The 19,088-nt window shown below is 41.7% G+C and overlaps 2 protein-coding genes and 1 long non-coding RNA gene across 6 annotated transcripts in view; 1 reads left to right on the plus strand and 2 right to left on the minus strand.

Annotated features, from left to right (window-relative positions):
* Positions 1–998, minus strand: part of qsox1 (quiescin Q6 sulfhydryl oxidase 1) — a 28,708-nt gene extending 27,710 nt beyond the window's left edge. Inside the window, exon 1 of the mRNA XM_085151285.1 lies at positions 497–998. Coding sequence (XP_085007411.1) covers positions 497–782 — 286 coding nt within the window. The 5' untranslated portion in view covers positions 783–998. The remainder of the gene's footprint in view (positions 1–496) is intronic.
* A 2,325-nt stretch (positions 999–3,323) lies between these two features.
* Positions 3,324–19,088, minus strand: part of cep350 (centrosomal protein 350) — a 35,790-nt gene continuing 20,025 nt past the window's right edge. For 3 of the 4 annotated variants that reach the window (XM_085151258.1, XM_085151259.1, XM_085151261.1), the window contains 12 exons: positions 18,033–18,155; positions 16,125–16,381; positions 14,798–14,973; positions 14,380–14,524; positions 13,697–13,857; positions 12,564–12,688; positions 12,421–12,482; positions 10,407–12,292; positions 9,487–10,011; positions 9,187–9,333; positions 8,857–8,979; positions 3,324–6,537 (listed from right to left, as the gene is read on the minus strand). In XM_085151258.1, coding sequence (XP_085007384.1) covers positions 6,370–6,537; positions 8,857–8,979; positions 9,187–9,333; positions 9,487–10,011; positions 10,407–12,292; positions 12,421–12,482; positions 12,564–12,688; positions 13,697–13,857; positions 14,380–14,524; positions 14,798–14,973; positions 16,125–16,381; positions 18,033–18,155 — 3,898 coding nt within the window. In that variant the 3' untranslated portion in view covers positions 3,324–6,369. The remainder of the gene's footprint in view (positions 6,538–8,856; positions 8,980–9,186; positions 9,334–9,486; positions 10,012–10,406; positions 12,293–12,420; positions 12,483–12,563; positions 12,689–13,696; positions 13,858–14,379; positions 14,525–14,797; positions 14,974–16,124; positions 16,382–18,032; positions 18,156–19,088) is intronic. The other variant, XM_085151262.1, reaches the window with a different exon arrangement.
* On the plus strand, positions 15,124–16,086 carry LOC146490643 (uncharacterized). The gene is made up of 2 exons (XR_014872352.1): positions 15,124–15,435; positions 15,554–16,086. It is a non-coding gene; the product is annotated as an uncharacterized LOC146490643 (long non-coding RNA).

A 19,088-nucleotide genomic window follows, 5' to 3' on the forward strand; every position in this document is an offset into this window, starting at 1 on the left:
ATCCCTCCACAAATCCTACTGTGAAATTACTTTGCCGTTTGATAGCATGCCAAGCCGTGGATGCCACTGTGGACTGCGAGTGAGCGCACTGGACTGAAATACCCTGTGACTGTTGGGCCCCAGCCATCATCAGAAACTTCGTCCTTAACCATCATCCTAATTATATTTGCTCGGATGCTTCTGTGAGATTCTCGTTGGCAGCGGCTGCAGGAGCGACTGTGAGTTGGAGAGGATGTGAGAGCAGCGAGCAAAATAACAGCACTTCCATTAGATCACATGCTCTAATTAACAGATGGAAAGTGCAGCTTGGTGTTCTCATCGTTTCCGCGCAGAGATGAAGCTCGGGAAATATTTAAAACGATTAAATTATAGATTTTTTTTATCCTTAAAATGTTTAGCAGAAGCTTCTTTTTAAGCCAGCTGTGCGGAGCTGGAAGTGGACACAACGAAAGTCGGAATGACTGAAAGCTTTCAAATGCTGCTGCTCTGTACACACCTTTAATGTCTCTGGCCAGCGCTTTGTACGTCGGAGAGAAGGCGACGCAGTGTCCGCACCACGAAGCGTAAAACTCCACGACCATAGCAGCTGTGGAGTTGATCAAAACAGACTCCACATTCTCCTGAGTTAACAACACGATCTGGTCCGAAGCCGTGTACAGTCCGGCCTCCGCGGACGGAAAAAGGAGGCACAAGCACAACCAAACCGCGGATGTTGCCATCTTTCTGGGACGTGTTTGTGTTTCTTCACACCGAGACGTGGCACGGCCGAAGCGCCGCGCCATCTTCCCCCTCCGAGCTGCTGCTGCTGCTGCTGGAGCTCCGAGTCGTCTCTCTGAGCGCACACACTCACTCCGCTGTCACAAAACTTGTCACAACTTTTTCTGCCTCTGCCTTTTTATGCCCACCGGGCTTCGTGGGTCCTCCCCCTGCCGTGCAAACCCAAAGTGCATCCAAACAGCGCAACTCCGCACGATCGCCCGTCTGTCGTCGCGTTAAACGCACGCTGGAATAAGATGAAACTATTAATTCATGACGATTTAAAGTCACGTGCTGGACTCCACACAGGAAATATCTAATGGCTGTACAGACTTTAACTGCGAAGTAACACGCGTCCAGCACACGTTTAGATTCACGTGTTTAGTTTGTGGTTTTCTGCAGAAGATACGATTTTGTGACGAGACAGAGTTTTGCACTTTGAGGGCAGGTGTCCTTCAACAGAACAGCCACAGAGACACAATATTCAGTTTATTTCCAGCTTTTTATGCATAACGTAAACACACTACACTAATGAAGAAAGAACAATAAAAAAACAGTCTTTGAGGAAGCATTTGGCGACGGTGGGAAGGAAAAACTCCCTTTTAACAGGAAGAAACCTCCGGCAGAGCCAGGCTCAGGGAGGGGCGGCCTTCATAGACTCACAAATTGATTGATTGATTGATTGAATCTTTATTTTGAACATGTTGAAAAAATACAACAACATAGAATTAAAAGACAAATAAACAAAGCAAAACAAAAAGAAAACGAGCAAAAACAACTACAAATAACTTTCATGTTCAAAAAGGAGCAGGAAGAAGCATAAGCTTATTTAATCCCGCCCCTTTTCCACTATCTAGTAATCAATAGACTACAGAAATACCTCCATTTTTTTTATTATTCATTTTTTTAATATATATATACATATATGTTTCTATCTATCCATACATACGTATATACACATACGCACATTTTCAATAACCCCATTAACACCTCAAAGGATACACAACCTACAAATATATATATACCCACACCAACATACCCGTGCACCCGCACACACATGAAAATATTGGACAAGAACACCCGATCAAATCTCTACCTCTTCCCTGTACCCTGTAAAAACCATCTCCTTAAACCGCTTTTTAAACTGCGCCATGCTCGGCTTTATATCTTTACTTAGTCTGTTCCACAGCTTCACTCCACACACAGAGATGCAGAAACTTTTTAATGTTGTACGGATATGAGGATGTTTTAAATTTAATTCCCCCCTCAAATTGTGTCCCCGTTCCCTTTTAGAAAACATTTTTAGAATATTGTCAGGAAGCAGGTTATTTATTGCTTTATATATAATTTGTGCAGTGAGAAAATGAACCAGATCTGTGAATTTTAGAATTTTTGATTTTAAGAATAGTGGATTTGTATGATCTCTGTAACCAGTTTTATGGATTATCCTTATGGCCCTTTTTTGTAATATAAAGATTGATGAAATGACAAAGACTACAAAGTTATGAAATCAACACTGAATGGGAGCAGAAACAGAAGTAAACCTGTGCAAAACTCACCCACAACTGAAAGCAGACACATGCTTCCATGCAGGGGGAGCTGGAGACAATTTACAGGTCTGTGCAAAACAACTGATTATCTGGAGAAATGAAAGTGAAGACCACTTCACAGAATAAGCTGCATTTGACTGTTCAGGTATGACTTTATTAGAAACTTTGACACAGAAGGAAACACAGCTAAGAATCAAACTGTATGTTAAAAAAAGGAGACCTTGTATTGTATGCTTGTTTTGACCAGACTTGTATCCTACAAGGTGAAAATTCCCTTCCCTAATTTCCTTCGGGATTAATAAAGTATTCTGATTCTGATTCTGAAAAGAGCCTTTAAAAGTTACCCAGGACACACTGAGTTGTTTTCAGTGAGTTTAAGAAAACAGATAAAACATGGATGGTATCCGTGTTTTGTTTTGTTTTGAGGTGACTCTAATTTAGGGGGAAAAGTGCAGTTTTATTGAAACTGTGATAAATCCAATAAAACTGATTCTCAGCAATTAGGAAAAAAGCAAACTCTGGTGCTGGTGTCACTTGGGTTGATATAAAGTTGATTAGTTTGCAGTTTTTAGACGAAGCCTAAATGTGTTTTTCAGCCCTGAAACTAAAGTTAGGAGACTCATTATGCTGGAAAAGCAAAGGCCACGATCTTCAACACAGCCCTGCGTATTTTCAAGGCCTGTAACTTTATGCACGGGACTTATTAAAAACACAATCTTCATTTTCCCAAACTTGGTTGATTTTATGTTGAATGAGTGTTTTTTTCCTTTTAAATGAAAACGATTCACTGATGCAGTCAGATGGATCTCCAGCTCTTCTGCTAATTTGCAGATAGCTTTGCAACAACAGCCTCACGACTGCGCCCTAAAACAACGTGACAAACAAACATCAACACCTCTGTTTGGTCGCAGTCGAACATTACAGAGATTTGTCATCCTGCCGTCAGCACTGTAACATGTGGGAGCTACTTCTGCACACCCTAAATTAAAATGGAAAACATTTCACATCACAACACAGTCCTTTAGAAACAATGAAAGCTTTATTTACAGTTTCAAATTTCATTTAGTAAACAAATATATACTATGTACATATTTGCAAAGTAAACAGTGTTTTTTTTCTTCCTTTTTATACAACAATCGTTAAAGTTACCGTAAGCGTGGGTCAGATTGGACAAACAGTACATTTACACCCATAAAACATTTGTACTAATCTTCAAGTGCACTTGCAGCGCACTCACAGCACATTATTATAAATATTCAGGGAAATCTAATTCGACTTGTTAATGTGACACTCAAACATCTTGTGCCTACTTTTTCATGTAGTTACGGAGATCGAACGGCAGGTGCTGCGTCTCCTGTGAAGACCTCGGACCAGACGATAGGAACGACGCCGCTACACCAAACAGCTTCAAGCTACTTGAAGGCCGAGTTAATCTACAGACTACAGCTGAGGTCTTAAGCTGTTTGGTCCAGACACACAAAACAATAAGTACAACCGAGTACTGCATAGTTACAGAGGGGAACTTAGCTTCCACCAACATACAATCAATCGAAGAGGACAAAGACGGAGGAGTCGCAATAAAGCCGTTTCTAAGATACTAATCGTGTCACCGTTACAGACCAGACTTTAATGTCATATAGCACGGAGACTGGTATCAAACGTTTTTGGTCTTTTCCTACATTATGTACAGTTTGAACAAACACGTATTAAAACAGCATCAGGAAGGGGAAAGAAAAAGACTCAGTTTAAGGTCACTTTAGCTCCAAGCAGTCAGTGAGAATTAACAAGCTCTCTCATACATGCCACAATGAGTTTCTACAGTTTGTTGGATCAAAGCCACGCTGACAGTGGCACTAAAAAAAAGCCCTTAGCTACAGTCCTACGTGCTGAACCACATCAGCTCAATGACTCGCACTGTGCAGCCTGTCAGCTCGAGCCACTTGTTCCTGATACAGTACATCAATAACATGACTCAACAGTGTCTGTATGCACGGACACGCGGGCTGGCCTGATAAGAAGCAGGTTAGACGCAAACATTTCCTCAGGCTGAGGCACAGAAGCAAGAGGAGATTTAAAAAACTGCCCAAAAAAAAAAAAAAAAACGACACAGAAATATCTATAAGGCAGAAACTGAAGCGCTGGTTAACTGGTCAGAAGAAGAGCAGCCTTTGTAGGATCCTTTATAAAACGGTAGTATACAGCAGTTTAAGGGAGACATTCGAAGAAAATAGGTCCAAATGATGCTGAGACATCAGGAAAGTCAGTTTGAAACAAACAACTCAACTTGAAAAAGGCACTTGAACTGAATATGGAGTTCGACTACTTTTGGCTACTTTGCGACGCCTCGTTTGAACTGGTCGATGACTCGCAGCGGCCGTGGTTTTACGTGACGGGGTGTTTATTTTAGGGCAAATGTTACGCAAACAAACCTTTCAGAGAGTAAATAATAAAGAAACGAGAACGGCGGGTGTTTTCTCAGATAAGACGAAGTAAATGTAGGATAGCTGAGGCTCAAATCCAGCATTCGGTACTGTCCTGTAACGTAAGTGTAAAAACATCAGCCTATGCAGCTGTTTCTCTTCTGTTTTCGTGCTACACACTAAAGTGTCGGGTGCGTTCACACCAACCACACAGAGAAACCAGCTGATAAGGTTTCTCAATGTCAACATGCTTCCTAAGGTTAGCATACAGCACAGAAGAGGAACGCACTGTCGACCAACTGGACAGCTGTGGCCACAATAAAAAGTCAAACAGTTTCAATCGATTATTAAGAGAACGACTTTAAACATTTAAAACACATTTCTCCATCTTCTTTGCCTGGATTCTCCTTCCTAATGTATTGCCATATTCACATTTTTTATTTGTGCTTTTACAACAATGTTAGACTTTCTTTACACAAAGTTTAAAGGAGCTCTTCTCTGTACGTTTACTTACAAGATCATTTACAATTCTGAATGTTCGTTGTGCCTCTAATTAAACATTTTCACGCAATAAATAACTAAGGAAGCAAACATGTTTCATCGACTCTTTGAACTCAGCGGTCTGACACAGCAAAGTCTGTCCAGATCTGATCAGAGACCAAGTGTTGCAACTCTAGATTTGTAATACAGCACCGACTATTTAAAGTCCCAACTCTCTGCTTTAAAGTTTGATTGGCTGAAATACTTTTTCATAGACAGAACGTGGAGCGAGCCTTAAGTAAACTTGCGGTCAAAGCAAACCGTGAGCTTTGTGAGCCAAAGAGTTGAATTTTATCATTACTGGTAGGCAAATCACTTGACCCAAAGCCAACTAAGGAGGTGCTGTATTTGCCAAAGACCAGAAAGTGACCTAAAAGTCCCCGTAAACAAGCAAGAGCTACAGCGGTTAAGGCAAACTTACAGAGGACTGTGAATAAAAAGAGCTACGATTACCCCCCAGATCACTGGGTATGGATGTGAAACCTTCAAATTAAAGCTTAGAGTTGGTACATGTGCTGCATTACAAAGCCAAGGCTATAATGTATCACTGTCAAATCAGACTGCACGTTATATTGCTCATTTGTTGTTCTATTACAATTTTTGAATCCACATATATACACATTTACCTAAAGATTGAACAATTCAAAAGAATTCTCTACTACTGTTCTGAGTGGATGTTATTCCAAAGTCCACGACAGAACGATCACTTAGCAGCATTCGTGGACCTTCACATGCTTGCAAATGGCACAGTCCATCTCATCATCATCATCATCATCATCATCGACAGTCTGCAAAACGGCCGGTCCAGGCGGGAGCTCAGACTCGTGTTAAGGTTTTAGAGGGCGGGATTGCTCGAGAGGCGTTTTGAGCGTGACCGTTGTCGCTATTACAGTCAGCTGACGCGATTCAGCGAATGAATGTTGGAGAACTAAGGACGATTTGTTTAGCTGCGAGGTAATACTGAGACTGAAGGCATCAGAGGGTTGCTGTTGGCACATCAGCTGGTGGAAGCCCGAGCAGCGACAGGTTGGCTGGAGTTCACCGTGGTGGGGAAAGAGCGGGGTTGAGCTCGAAGTTGGAGTTCAAACCCAAGCAGAAAGTCATCAGGAGAGCGTGTCTCTGTTGGCTCTCCTGTCAGAAATGAGTGTGAGCACATTCACGGTGTCCTTAAGTAACGAATCGAAGATGCTGTCTGCTAGCTGCATTTTGACAAACAGCTCGTCCTCGTCATAGTTGACCCACTGGGCCTCCTCCTCGTGCAGTTCCTGAACCTGAGAGAGAGAGAAACTGGTTTTACTACAGAAGCACAGTGACTGACAGCTGTCCCTATGACAAAGAATTAAGGGTATATAGTAACGCAGTAATCTTACTACTATGTAAAGTAGTCTGAGGTGACAAACGCTGTGGTTGGCACCACACAAATAACATCGGAGACATTTCACGGAGCGAAGATAAAAAGTTAATGTTCTGTGTTTATGTAAAAATCGCCCGTGTGCTGCTACTACACTGACTGAATGTAGTTACTGACCTTCTCGGCTCCTCCTTACATACAAGAGATTTATAGATGGCAGCATTTGGTTTATCTGTTATCCTAAACATTAAAACACAGCATGATAAAGAGCTGAAAGACTTAATAATTTATTTGCTTTCTTGGCACAAAAGGGAATAAACAAATTAAAAACAAATAAAACAACTGTTTGTTTTAAATATCTGCCTTCGTCCGAGCACATCTATCCATCTGGACTTTTCCTCTCAGGAGTCATTTCCATGGAGCTAAAAGCTTCCACTGTTTGTGTTTCCACTTTGGTGAAGGCTCATAAAGATTATTATCACGTCAGCCTGCTGACACAGCTGTTGCACAGCAAACTCTCGTTCACGTTCTCTCCTTATAAAAACTTAGCAATCAGTCTTACTACTTCCCCCCCAATCTCTTCAAACACACGTCTGTGTGACGGCCCGTAAAGAAACAAACACAAAGCAGCAACAGTGGACTCGCTGCCCTTAACCTGCCCTGTGCTAACAAGCTGCACCTCCTCACAGAGAACTGGACCATAGCTACTGTAAAACAATCAGAGAGTCACAGCGTCTTTATTAACACCATTGTTTGACTCGACTTTTTAAAGCAAAAATTCCTCATCAATCCATTTTCACATCTTAACATCTCTTTTCTATTTATTCTATCTGGTTTCACATACTTTCCTCTCAGAGGATAACCACATTTTTGTATGTTCCCACCAGGTTAATCCCCTCATTTGATTGCAAAATGAAAATTAAGACCCCTAAAAGTAGAACTTTCTCACATTTTCATTTTGCAGTTGTAAATGAGGGAATTAACCTGGTGGGAAAATGGCCTGTGTGGAGCACTTCTCCTGCTTAACCCTTTAAGACCTACCATAGAACAAAGTCCGCCAGAGCTTATATTATATGTTTACATGCTGTGGAGCCATTTTTGGGAGCATTTCAAGTTGCTATACATCAATACAAACATTATAGCCTAAATTTTAATAATATATATGCATTAAGTGCATAGTAATTACATAAATTGCAAAAAAGCGCAATAAACTGCAAAAAAATTGAAAATTGTTTTTGTTTTTTAACATATATTTCTAGTTAGAGAAATTTAAGAGGCTTATCCCTCAAAACTGTAAATACAAAAAAGTTGCACAAAATAGTTTCCCTAGTGTCTTCCTAGTTTTATTTTTGAAATACACCAATTTTTATATACTGCAGGAAAAACGAAAATAAATATTATGATGCAAATTTGCAAAAAAGCAGCATATGCATCAAAATAAACTATTTCCAGCAGTGCAATATGAGTCCTAAGCATCCCAGAAACCACACAGAAAGTCATAAAGTCAAACATAACTTTTAAAAACACCAGTATAGGCTCATGAGGCCCTGATGGTAAAAAACTACATTTCCGCGAAAATGACGTCACTTCCGGTTTCGGGCAGGTCATGGCGGACATGCGATAGTTCGCGCTGATGGACGTAGGAAGTGTTATGAACAGCTGATCGGATCAGCAAAGCGTGTTTCTGGAATATTATGTTTTTGTTGCTACAAGTGTTTTTTATGCAGTTTTTGCAAAGTTATATGTGGAAGGAAACTGTGACCGAGGACAAGCTGATGGCATAAGATGTAAGTACAACTCCTCCGGTTTCATATGCAAAAAGAATTATTGCGCTAGCTCACGTGGTTGCAGAGCTACCGGGATTTAAAAATAGTTACGCAAAACGGAGCGTGCTGCTCTGACCGGTTTAAAAGGGTTAAAATTGCTCCTCTTCTCTAAAGACATGAACCTGCGCCACCTGAAATAAACCATCACAGTATGAAGCTTTTCAGGCAGATTATGTTCAACTTCCTGTAATTTTAATAAATCATTAAAGACTCTAATCTGCAATGCATGTTTTCTTAACTCTAAGTAATCCTATTACCGCTTTAAAGCTGTTGCTGTTATTTAGTGGAAATAAAATCATTTCTCGTGGTTCAAAATTTGCAATTTGCAATTTTTAAAAAAATGATAAAGGCAACATTTACAAGATGCTCCGTTTGGGCCACAGAGAAATGCAAATGGGATTCGTGGGGCCTACCAGTATGTGATCGACTCTGTCCCGCTTCTTTCTTCCAAACTTGAGCATCTTCTGCCAGTCGTTCTTCTGGTTCTGGTCTTTTGTCAGACCGTAAAGCTTCAGTACTTCTTCTGTGATGAATTCCTGAGAAACAGCATAAGGGGGAAAAATAACATGTTAGGCACGATGCTGGATTTGAGTGACTGTAAAATCCTTATTAAGAATTTTTGATTTGGTGGTCGAATGAAAATGATTATAGAACATAAGTCAACTATGAAACAACATCACGACAGCATCGTTATTGTCACTGTTCAACAGTTTCTCTCAGTGTTGCTGCCATCGTTCTTTTACCTGGATCTTCTTGACGTCTCCCGGTGTCCTGACTTTGTGAAATGAAGAGGACTTGACTCGACGCGGTTTGACCCACTGAGGCTGATTAGTATTGGGGTCTTCAGCATAGATCTCCTGAAGGATCTCCCACGTTAAGTCATACACAGCCTGAGAAAAGAGCACAGGTAAAAATATGAAGTACTGTATGAAATCTACATAAATAAAGCTTCTCAAGTAGAATAAGCTCAGTTTAGGTGGTTTGTGTGAGTAAAAAGTCACACATGACTGACATTTTCATGGGTCCACACTTCGTATTTATACCTTTCTATAGCTGCGAATGGACAGCGACTCCTGGTTCTGGGTGCTGTCCTCTTTACCAAGGTATTCTAGTGAAGGTTGTGGACTTGGCAGCTGCCCATGAGTGAGCGTTCCCTTGTTCCCGAGGTCAAAGCTGTCCCAGAGCTCCCGTGTGGCAGCATGGACCATCTTCTCCACCTCTACAGCTGAGTGGGGTACCACCATGGCAGGCTGCTCAGGTAGTTTAGGAGGCAAGGGGAGAGGCAGCTCCGGTCTAGGTGGCGTCTTTACCTGGGGTTCTCCACCTGATGACGAACCCATTTCCCCCACAGCTGGGCCAGCTGATGAGCTAGATCTCCCAAATCCCGCTCCCAGTCGCGCCTCTTCCTCTTTGAGTTTCTGCTGTTTCCTGCGGGAGCTAAGGCCAAAGTCTTCATCAAACCAGTCCTGATCATCACCGAGGTCATCGAGCAGTTCGCGGCTCAGTTCCAGCTCTGCTAGACGCTTGGCGAGCTCTTCTTGACCAATGGCTCCTAACACTGGACTCTCCTGTGATGAAAAAGTAAACATCAACATCATGCTTACATTCAATTCTAGATTTGCATAAATATTAACATCTGATTGCAACATCACACCACGAGGCCTGCAATAAGTTTCGGTTTTGCATTTTAGTGTCAGTGTCCTTACAAATGTTTCAGACACAGAGGTTTTCAGCACCGACCACCAAATTCAATGAAGTCTGTCAATATAAAGTTGGACTTTGGCTGAACAAATCCAGAGAACAGGCTCAAATAAACAAGTCACTATCTTGATGTCATCACTGCCAGCGGCTTCTTATTGCAGTTTAGCCGACTGCTTTGATCTTATTATTATTTTTATCCAGAACTCATCACAAAACAAAGAAGCAGAAATGAAATAATCTGCTATTAAACTGTTAGACTCACCGGTCGGTTACACAGCTCTGGAGAGGACAGTTCCTCCTTTTCAACTGGGAGAAAGAAGGGGAGATCATCTTTTTGATCCACTGTAGATTTCCATTTTTCTTCTTCTTCTTCGGCATTTTCACCAAACAGGTCTCCATTCATCTGCTTGGCAGCTTCAATCTTCTGCTCTTTCGCCCTTTTAATTTCAGCACACTGTTTAAGAGCGTCTTCCACAAAGTTGTTGACAAGCCTGTCTGCAACTGTGTCCAGCAAATCCTTTTCTTTCCTCTTATCATCATGTGACTCCATGTCTTCTTTTTCAACGAGGGCTGTAATCTCCTTTCTACTCTCCGTCACCCGACCTGTTTTATCCAAGTCAGAGATGATGAGAGTGTGCGATGCATCTTCAGAATTCAACATCATGTCCTTAATGTTCTCATCAGAAAATCGATGTTTAGATTCTTTGTGATGTTGTGAATTGAGCTGGGGCCTGTCCCAATGTGGATCCTGGCTGTTGAGAACAGAGCCATCAGTTTCCTTCTTATCATTTGACCCAGTCTCCTTCTGAGAGGTCTGTTCATTCTCCCTGTTGAGATTTTCTTGCATTTGGAAATTGTCTTCCTTTGTTTTAGGTTCATTTCTATCTTTATCTGACAAGTCGTCAAAGAACGAGTCCTCATCTTCTGTGGTATCGGTGTAGAGCTCAAACTTGTCCGGGAGGTGTGTGATTTTGTCTGGTGGAGCGAATATACCATGGCGCTCGTCACACTCAAAGTATACTACTCCATCGTAAGTGCCGTTGTTGCTCCCTTCAGACTTGTCCAGCTCGACACCGGCCCAGAAACCATTGGCGAAGCTGGTTGGACCTTTGAATCGCAACGTGCCGGGCTGAACACCACCGACAAGAACTCGGTCTCCGATGTAAAAATCCGGCATTTCATCTATAACAGGGGAGAGGGGGACCTGCAGAGAATAGATGGTTGGTGAGTGTCTGGAATCAAAGCTCTCATTGTCCCGTTTAAAATCTACTGCCTGCTTATTGAGATCCAGCAGTCTTCCAGATTTATGGCTAGGCACACTGATGCCAGAACGGTGACTCAGATCTTCAGCTATTTCTTCCTCTACAACTTCATCCGGGCTGTCAAATGCCAGGCCCCCGCTAGATGCGTCTTTTCTTGAACCCTTGATTTCGTGGGAGGTTTGAGACTCAGCCTTGGAACTATGATGTTCTTCCTTGGATGAAGAATCCACTGATGACTCAAAGTCATCGTGATAACCATCTGCTACCGGAGAAGCCTCGGTGTCTTTTATGGAAGCCTCCTTCATTGAACCAAAAGCATCTGAGTTTGGGGATGGGGACTGGTCAACAGATGCAGAGCTGTAGTTTTGATGCGCTGAGGTTTTGAGGTCCGCTACCGCTGAATGCGGCTGACTAGAGGCAATAACGTATGGCTGTAAAGGTTCCTCTACATCAGATACTTCACTCTGCTTCATCTGATTTTCCTGTTCAAGGCCAACAGCTGATGAATGTTGTTCTTCATCCGCAGAAGAGGAAACACATTTAGATGTAGGCAACCTCTCCTGAGAGTCAAGTCCGTCTTCATTTTCCAGTTTTAGAAGATGCTGAGTTTGTTCATCCTCCACTCTGGAGCTTATTTCCACCTCCAGCTCTTCCTGAATATCAGATCTATAACCAGACACAATATTCTCATCTGCATATTCTGACTTGTCTTCTGTGGAGTGCTGCCTAATAAGATCTTCTGTAGACTGATGATTGCTCTGTCCTGAGGTTGGACTCTCTGGGCTGCCGGATATCACCACACCCGGAGTGACTCTTTGAGGCGCCTCAGCGGACACGTCTCCAGGCACTGAAGTGGATCTACTTAGATGTGGCTTAGGAAAGGCATCTGTCATAAGAGTGGGGAGAGCCGCATTATTACTGGAAAATATTTGTGAAAACGCATTTTGAATCAACGCTCCACGTAATCTATTTATTATAATAAAGTATTTATCATGATGACTTTAAAACACTCACGATGATCTACTGATGCATCAATTTGTGTCCGTTCAGACTCTGAGATTTTGACGAGTTCAGACCTGAGAAACAAGCATTTCTTTTTAACTGCACACCATTCATTTGAAAATTATGTAGAAAAATATCATTTTTATTCTCTGTACCTGTGTGAAGATGGAAGATGCTCTAAAACAGAGTTGGACTCGTTGATCTGGGAGTTGGTATCAAGTGTTAAGTCTGGCTCTTTGTTAAGGTCTGCCTTAGTTTTCTCAATGAAGTTGTTATAGTTCTGTAAAATCAAAATAAAAACACAGAATGATAGCAGAGATAAGAATACACGCACGAGTAAACGTCCATAGAAGAAAAGAAATGATTCAAATCTAACTGGATGTTTAACCCTTTAAGACCTGCCATAGAACCAAGTCCGCCAGAGCTTATATTATATTTTTACATGCTGTGGAGCCATTTTTGGGAGCATTTCAAGTTGATATACATCAATACAACCATTATAGCTCAAATTTTAATAATATGTCTGCATTAAGTGCATAGTAATTACATAAATTGCAAAAAAGTGCAATAAACTACAAAAAAATGTAAAATCGTTTTTGTTTTTTTTAACATATATTTCTAGTTAGAGAAATTTAAGAGGCTTATCCCTCAAAACTGTAAATACAAAAAAGTTGCACAAAATAGTTTCCCACCACAGGAAATTTATTTTGAGTGTCTTCATAGTTTTATTTTTGAAGTACACCAATTTTTATACACTGCAGGAAAAACGAAAATAAATATTATAATGCAAATTTGCAAAAAAGCAGCATCTGCATCAAAATAAACTATTTCCAGCAGTGCAATATGAGTCCTAAGCATCCCAGAAACCACACAGAAAGTCATAAAGTCAAAGATAACTTTTAAAAACAACAGTATAGGCTCATGAAGCCCTGATAGGCCAGGTCATGGCGGACATGCAAAAGTTCGCACTGACGTCTATTCCAATGTAGGAAGTGTTATGAACAGCTGATCGGATCGGCAAAGCGTGTTTCTGGAATATTATGTTTGTGTTGCTGCAAGTGCTTTTTATGCAGTTTTTGCAAAACTATATGTGGAAGGAAACTGACCGAGGACAAGCTGATGGCATAAGATGTAAGTACAACTCCTCCGGTTTCATATGCAAAAAAAATTATTGTGCTAGCTCACGTGGTTGCAGAGCTACCGGGATTTAAAAATAGTTACGCAAAACAGAGCGTGCCCGCGCCGACCGGCTTTAAAGGGTTAAATGTAGTTTACACATCACGTTTACCTCCAGCTGTTTCAATAGACTCGCCTCCTCTGCCTTCAGCCGCTCCTTATGTCGCTTCTTCTGCTCCTTCTTGAGCTCGGAGGCCATTAACTTACGTTTTTTGAGTTCTTCCTTGAGCGCCTTGATACGGCTCTCTATGTCACTCTGGTCTGAAATGGCTTCTAAAGAAAAATGTACACGACAAATCACAACTACAATGTGAAAATGGTGCCAGACCTCTGATTAGCAATGGGTAATCCAACCTTTAGCCCACTCAAACACTGACACATTTCTTCGGGGATTACTGTACATTTTCTTTACCGGGAATGTGTAAAGTTCATTTCCATAACACACTGAACAAAAAGAGTATTGAAAAAATTTAAAAAAGTGACCTGGAAATGAATAAAGCACACTCAGCTACAACACAAGGCCAGCACAACAGTTTGCACTGGTACGATAAAGTGCAATGCAAAGAGTTCCCGTCTCCTATCGCACAGTTAAGCTTGTTAGGGAGCAGGGAAGTGGTTGCATAATGCATTTCTGGCATCATCACATTCTTCCTGCCTACACAGCGCCAGCAATATAGCTGCATTATGTCAGCTGTCTGCTTTACCCATCCTTTCGTCTCTAAAAACTGTCGGGAAGAATTTCACACTCCAAAAGCGTTATAATCTCAGCGTGGGGTTTGCACACTAGTAACTCACCAGACTGTGTGGCCATTGGAGGGTCGGTGGGCTGAGTGCAGGGGCGGATAAGTGTCCGGGAGGTGGAGCGGAGCTGCATCTTTGTTTTACTGCTGCCCTCTGAAGGAGATGCAGCAGGGCTGTGGCTGCCTTCAGGAGCATTAGACTAGATGGGAAGACAGGAACACTACTTCAGGACATGTCACATGACATCACAGTCAACAGATGGTATGCTTACATTAATATTTTACAGTCACAGTAAATTAAGTAAGGCTTAGTGAACCCTTTTCCTAATCCTCAAGGAAAAAGCGCAGCTATAAGATTCTTTCTCCTGCACACAGATGTGTGTTCATTTTGAAACCCAAAAAACTACACTGAGTATCAAAGCAACTAGTTGAAACAATAAAATACAAAAAGCTAAAAATACAAAACCCATTACATGCAGTTGACTTGTAGGTGACTGTGATGCTGAAGTGAAGTTCTGGGTGTAATTTGCAGGGCCGCCCTGGACAGAGGCCAAAGTTATTTCAGAGACTGAGGCAGGCGGAGCCGGTCCCTCCGTGTGTATACTGGACTCAGGTGTCACTGACGAACAGTCGCCCTCGCTAACATCCTCTGAAAAATGAAACAAATCAACATTGTTATGTATTTTACTCTTACTCCCACATAGGGATGGGTATCGAAAACCGGTTCTTGTTGAGAACCGGTTCCCACTGTTTCAATTCCTTGGAATTGTTTGCCATTTTTGTTTGCCACGATTCCCTTATCGATTCCAGTCGCCCTGAATGACGTCACCACATTGCGGAGCGTCATTCACCTGGCAGGAAACACGGCGCCTAAGCGGCTCAAACGCTCAAAAGTTTGGTTCTACTTTACGAGAACGGATGACAACAGGGCAACTTGCAATACTTGCAAAGTAGATATTTCATTTAAGGGAGTAAATACTACGAATATGCAAAAGCATTTGCTCACAAAACTCACGATGACCTTAAATGAATGTCGTGTTTTTAATTCCGGACTCGTGAATCTCAACCCAGCAGCAGCGGTAACGTTTGCACGTCCCCGTTAATGCGGCAGGTAAATAATTAACAACAGTGCATATTATGTTAGCGCGATCTGCCTTATTACAAAACCATTACTGTGCATTTAGGTGACCATGATGAGACAGACAGAGTCTCGCTGCAGTCTACCGTAGCGTCTCCTTTCAGGCCAGGATAGACGAATGTCAGCGAGCAGTGACTCAGTTTGTGGTCAAAGGTTTGCACCCATTTACCACAGCAGATGATTTTCAGTAAGTGAATGTGTTTAATTGTAGGCAGGGACATTACTGGATATTCTTGTGTAATTGCTACAGAATAATTGATGTTATACTTTGTTATCGCTACAGAAGAATATTTATTTTATTATTTTACATTTACAATTTTTTTTCCTGGGGACCCTGTGACGCCCCATTGAAGAGCCGCAGGCTGTGGATCTCTTAAGATCTCACTGTTGGGTTTGTAAGGCCATGTTACTCCTAAATTTCTTGTTCAAAGAGAAGATATAAAACAAAGTTCTAAGCTAATCGACCTTAGTGTTCTCCTTTTTTAAAAAGAAGCGATAAAGAATCGAATCGTTAAACAGAATCGAATCGGAATCGTGAAAATCTTATCAATATCCATCCCTACTCCCACACCACACTGTGTATTTTTTAAATCCCATTACGTTGTTATTTTCCGGTTAAACCATGTTCTACACTTGAAAATAAGAATATTCGGCAGCTTCACCTTTCTCACTGTCAGTTCTGGGCTCTGAGCTGCGGCGGTGACTGAGGTGGGAGCTTATATCGGAGATGTCCTTTTCCTGTCCCTCTGACACGTCAACATGATTGTCCCCGAGTGTTTTCTGGTCCCATGCAGCCAGGGCCTCTTTCTCCATCCTACGGACCTCTGCCTCCTCCTTGTCCAGTTGCTGCTTCCATTGTAGCAGCTCTTCAGCGTGGTGACGTCTTTGCATCAGCTGTTGTTCTCGTTTGGTCAGGAACCTACAGAGGTGGATGGAAAGGAAGAAATGGGAAAGAATAAAGTGATGAAGAGGAAGTGGAAGAACAGTTAAAAAAGAGATGAGAATGGCAGAGAGGAGGAAGATGAAGGAAGAGAGTTGAAGAGAAGCAGTACAAATACACCGAGCATTAGAAAAGGTTAAATATGACCTGCAGAAGCAAGCAAACCCAGAATCACCTTGACATTCAGTTATTACTGCAAACTCAACTCAAACTTTTGTCCAGCGCACACAGAATTAAAACACACATCCCACACATGCCCAGAATAATCATCCAAATACAGATATGTACAAGTACCCATTATATACAATAAGTGATGAAATGTCACTTAGGAGAAAAGAGGAGAAGGAAAATAACAGTAAAGATGTCAGATTCATGCATCAGATTCAAACCCAGGGAGCAATAAGCATAGTCACACACACACACACACACACACACACACACACACACACACACACACACACACACACACAAAGCAGTTTAAATATGATTTTTTAAGTCCTAAGAACAGATTCTCCAGTCTCCGAGTGTTCCTTTACGTTCCTCCACCTCCTTATTTATCAGAATAACAAGTCAAAGAATAGTTTTGTTGTCTCGCAAAGCAAGAAGACTGTTTAATTCTTCAATTCAGTGTATATCAGGGACACTAACACATACAAATATCTGTCAAAATAAAGTGCAGTCAGGTATAGCTGTTTTGTAATATGGTCTCCCACAGCTATGGGTGCCATTACAGCGCAGTATTATTTAGCCTTGATCTAATTTAGAAGCCTTTCTCTTGACCTAATTTATACTGATGACAGCCCAGATACTAAAGACCGAGACCAGGAGATTCTTTAGTGCCTTCCCAAACTCTATTAGAGCCAATGACCATCTGTACTTATTATCCCATCCTATGCAACAGTTACATAATAAAAGCGCTAGTTAAGATTTACTGGGCTCATTAAAGAGATAAACCACTCCATCTCTGGTCTTTTCTCTGAAAACTCCTTTACTTCAATGTCACTGTGCGGTTTCATTTCTAAACATTTTATTTTGATAACTAGGCTGCAGCTCTCAGCTAGAAGCCGCAATGTAAAGAATTATTTCCACTGCAAATTTCGCTAATTCATTCCAAGAGGCAAGAAGGATGGAAAGAGTTGGAAATTAAACATGACGCAAATTAGTGAAATCCCAGTTTTAAGTCTGAGATTCCCATCCAGCAAGGAAGGCTCCTACTAAATAACATAACCTTTGACCATCGCAAATCAAAAGGTTTCTATTTCCCAATTTTCCCTCGTGTTTATTGTTTTACACTCGACCAGTGTGCTTTAATGCCTTCTCTGGTAACACTGGATTTTTTTGTCTCGCTGATGCCACAAATATCAAGGACTTGTTTAAGGTTAGCTTATTTCAGTAAAGCAGCTTTCCTTGGGCACTTTAAGCTTTCATCCAAACTCTGTCCCTGAAAGTTACAAACCTTGAAATATGCCAACAAAGAACCTCAGACATATCAGCACACATCATTCACCATCCCACCCCACCAAGGTCCCAGTGCCAGTGGACAAACACAAGCATGTTCCATGGGGTGGGGGTGGAGTCGAGGCAGGGCAGGGCAGGGCTAGGTGCATAGGTAGAGAACACTGTACAGTACCTGACCAACTGGTTGTAGATAAAGAGCCTGAATTTAGGGTGAAGGTTGGGAAGACAGACACTGAGGGAGGCCCAGTGATGGGCCGTGAACACAGAGAAGAAGCAGTGGACAGGAGAACAGTGTCTACAACACACAAGCACGCAGAGACAAAGTCAAAAGAGCCACACAAACGAGGATACGTTTACAGCGCACACGCAGACACACGTACGCAATGTAAAGAAAACAGAACAAGACGCAGAGGAAAGAGACAAGCAGAGAGAAAGGGAGAGAGTGAGATGAGAAAATGTCGTTTTATCGCACCCGAGGTGTCAAAGCTGTTACGTTTAAAGCACTTCTTCTCATGTAACAATCCTTTTATCAACATTTGACTCCGTGTGTGTGTTAAGGTAACCTCGGGGGTTTGTCAGGATGTCATTACAGGCTAACCTGCTTACTGAGGCAGACAAACTAATCTGTAACTATGACAGTCAAACAAATCAGTGGTGGTTAACACCGTCAGGTGAAGTTGTTACTGGGTATTTTTGGGCTGTAAAGGTGCAATTGCTTTTGCCATTGTTAACAAAACAGCAGATTTGGAGAACAACAGGGAAAAGATCGTCTAAATGATCCGATTATATTATTCTATATTACCTGCCTGAAGCCTATAACATTATACAACAAAACCACAGTAAAACTGCTCATGTTGTAAAATGTTGTAAGCATTTATTTGAAGAATCGAAGCCCTAAAAATTGCTGAAAAAGGGGTAATGGAAGGCTGGTCTGTCACTACGCAAATTATAAATCCCAGAACAATTCACACTTGTTTGTCCCAACTAGATTTGAGAGGCTCTGCAGTCAGCTGACCAAAGCTGGTGACCAAGTTTAAAGCTTTAGGTGACCTACAGCTACTGCAAGCCCATGGCCAGTATGAGAGTCACTGGGTGTAATAAACTTTATGGAATACACGGCATACATATAACTGAATGTTGCAGTGCTAAGGTTAAATGGTACTGTAAATATTTAGGGTGTTTGATTATCGTCTGATGTTCTTTCTTTCTTTCAAACATATCAGTAGGA

This window comes from Neolamprologus multifasciatus, chromosome 23 (assembly GCF_963576455.1).
Source record: "Neolamprologus multifasciatus chromosome 23, fNeoMul1.2, whole genome shotgun sequence".
Taxonomy (NCBI): domain Eukaryota; kingdom Metazoa; phylum Chordata; class Actinopteri; order Cichliformes; family Cichlidae; genus Neolamprologus; species Neolamprologus multifasciatus.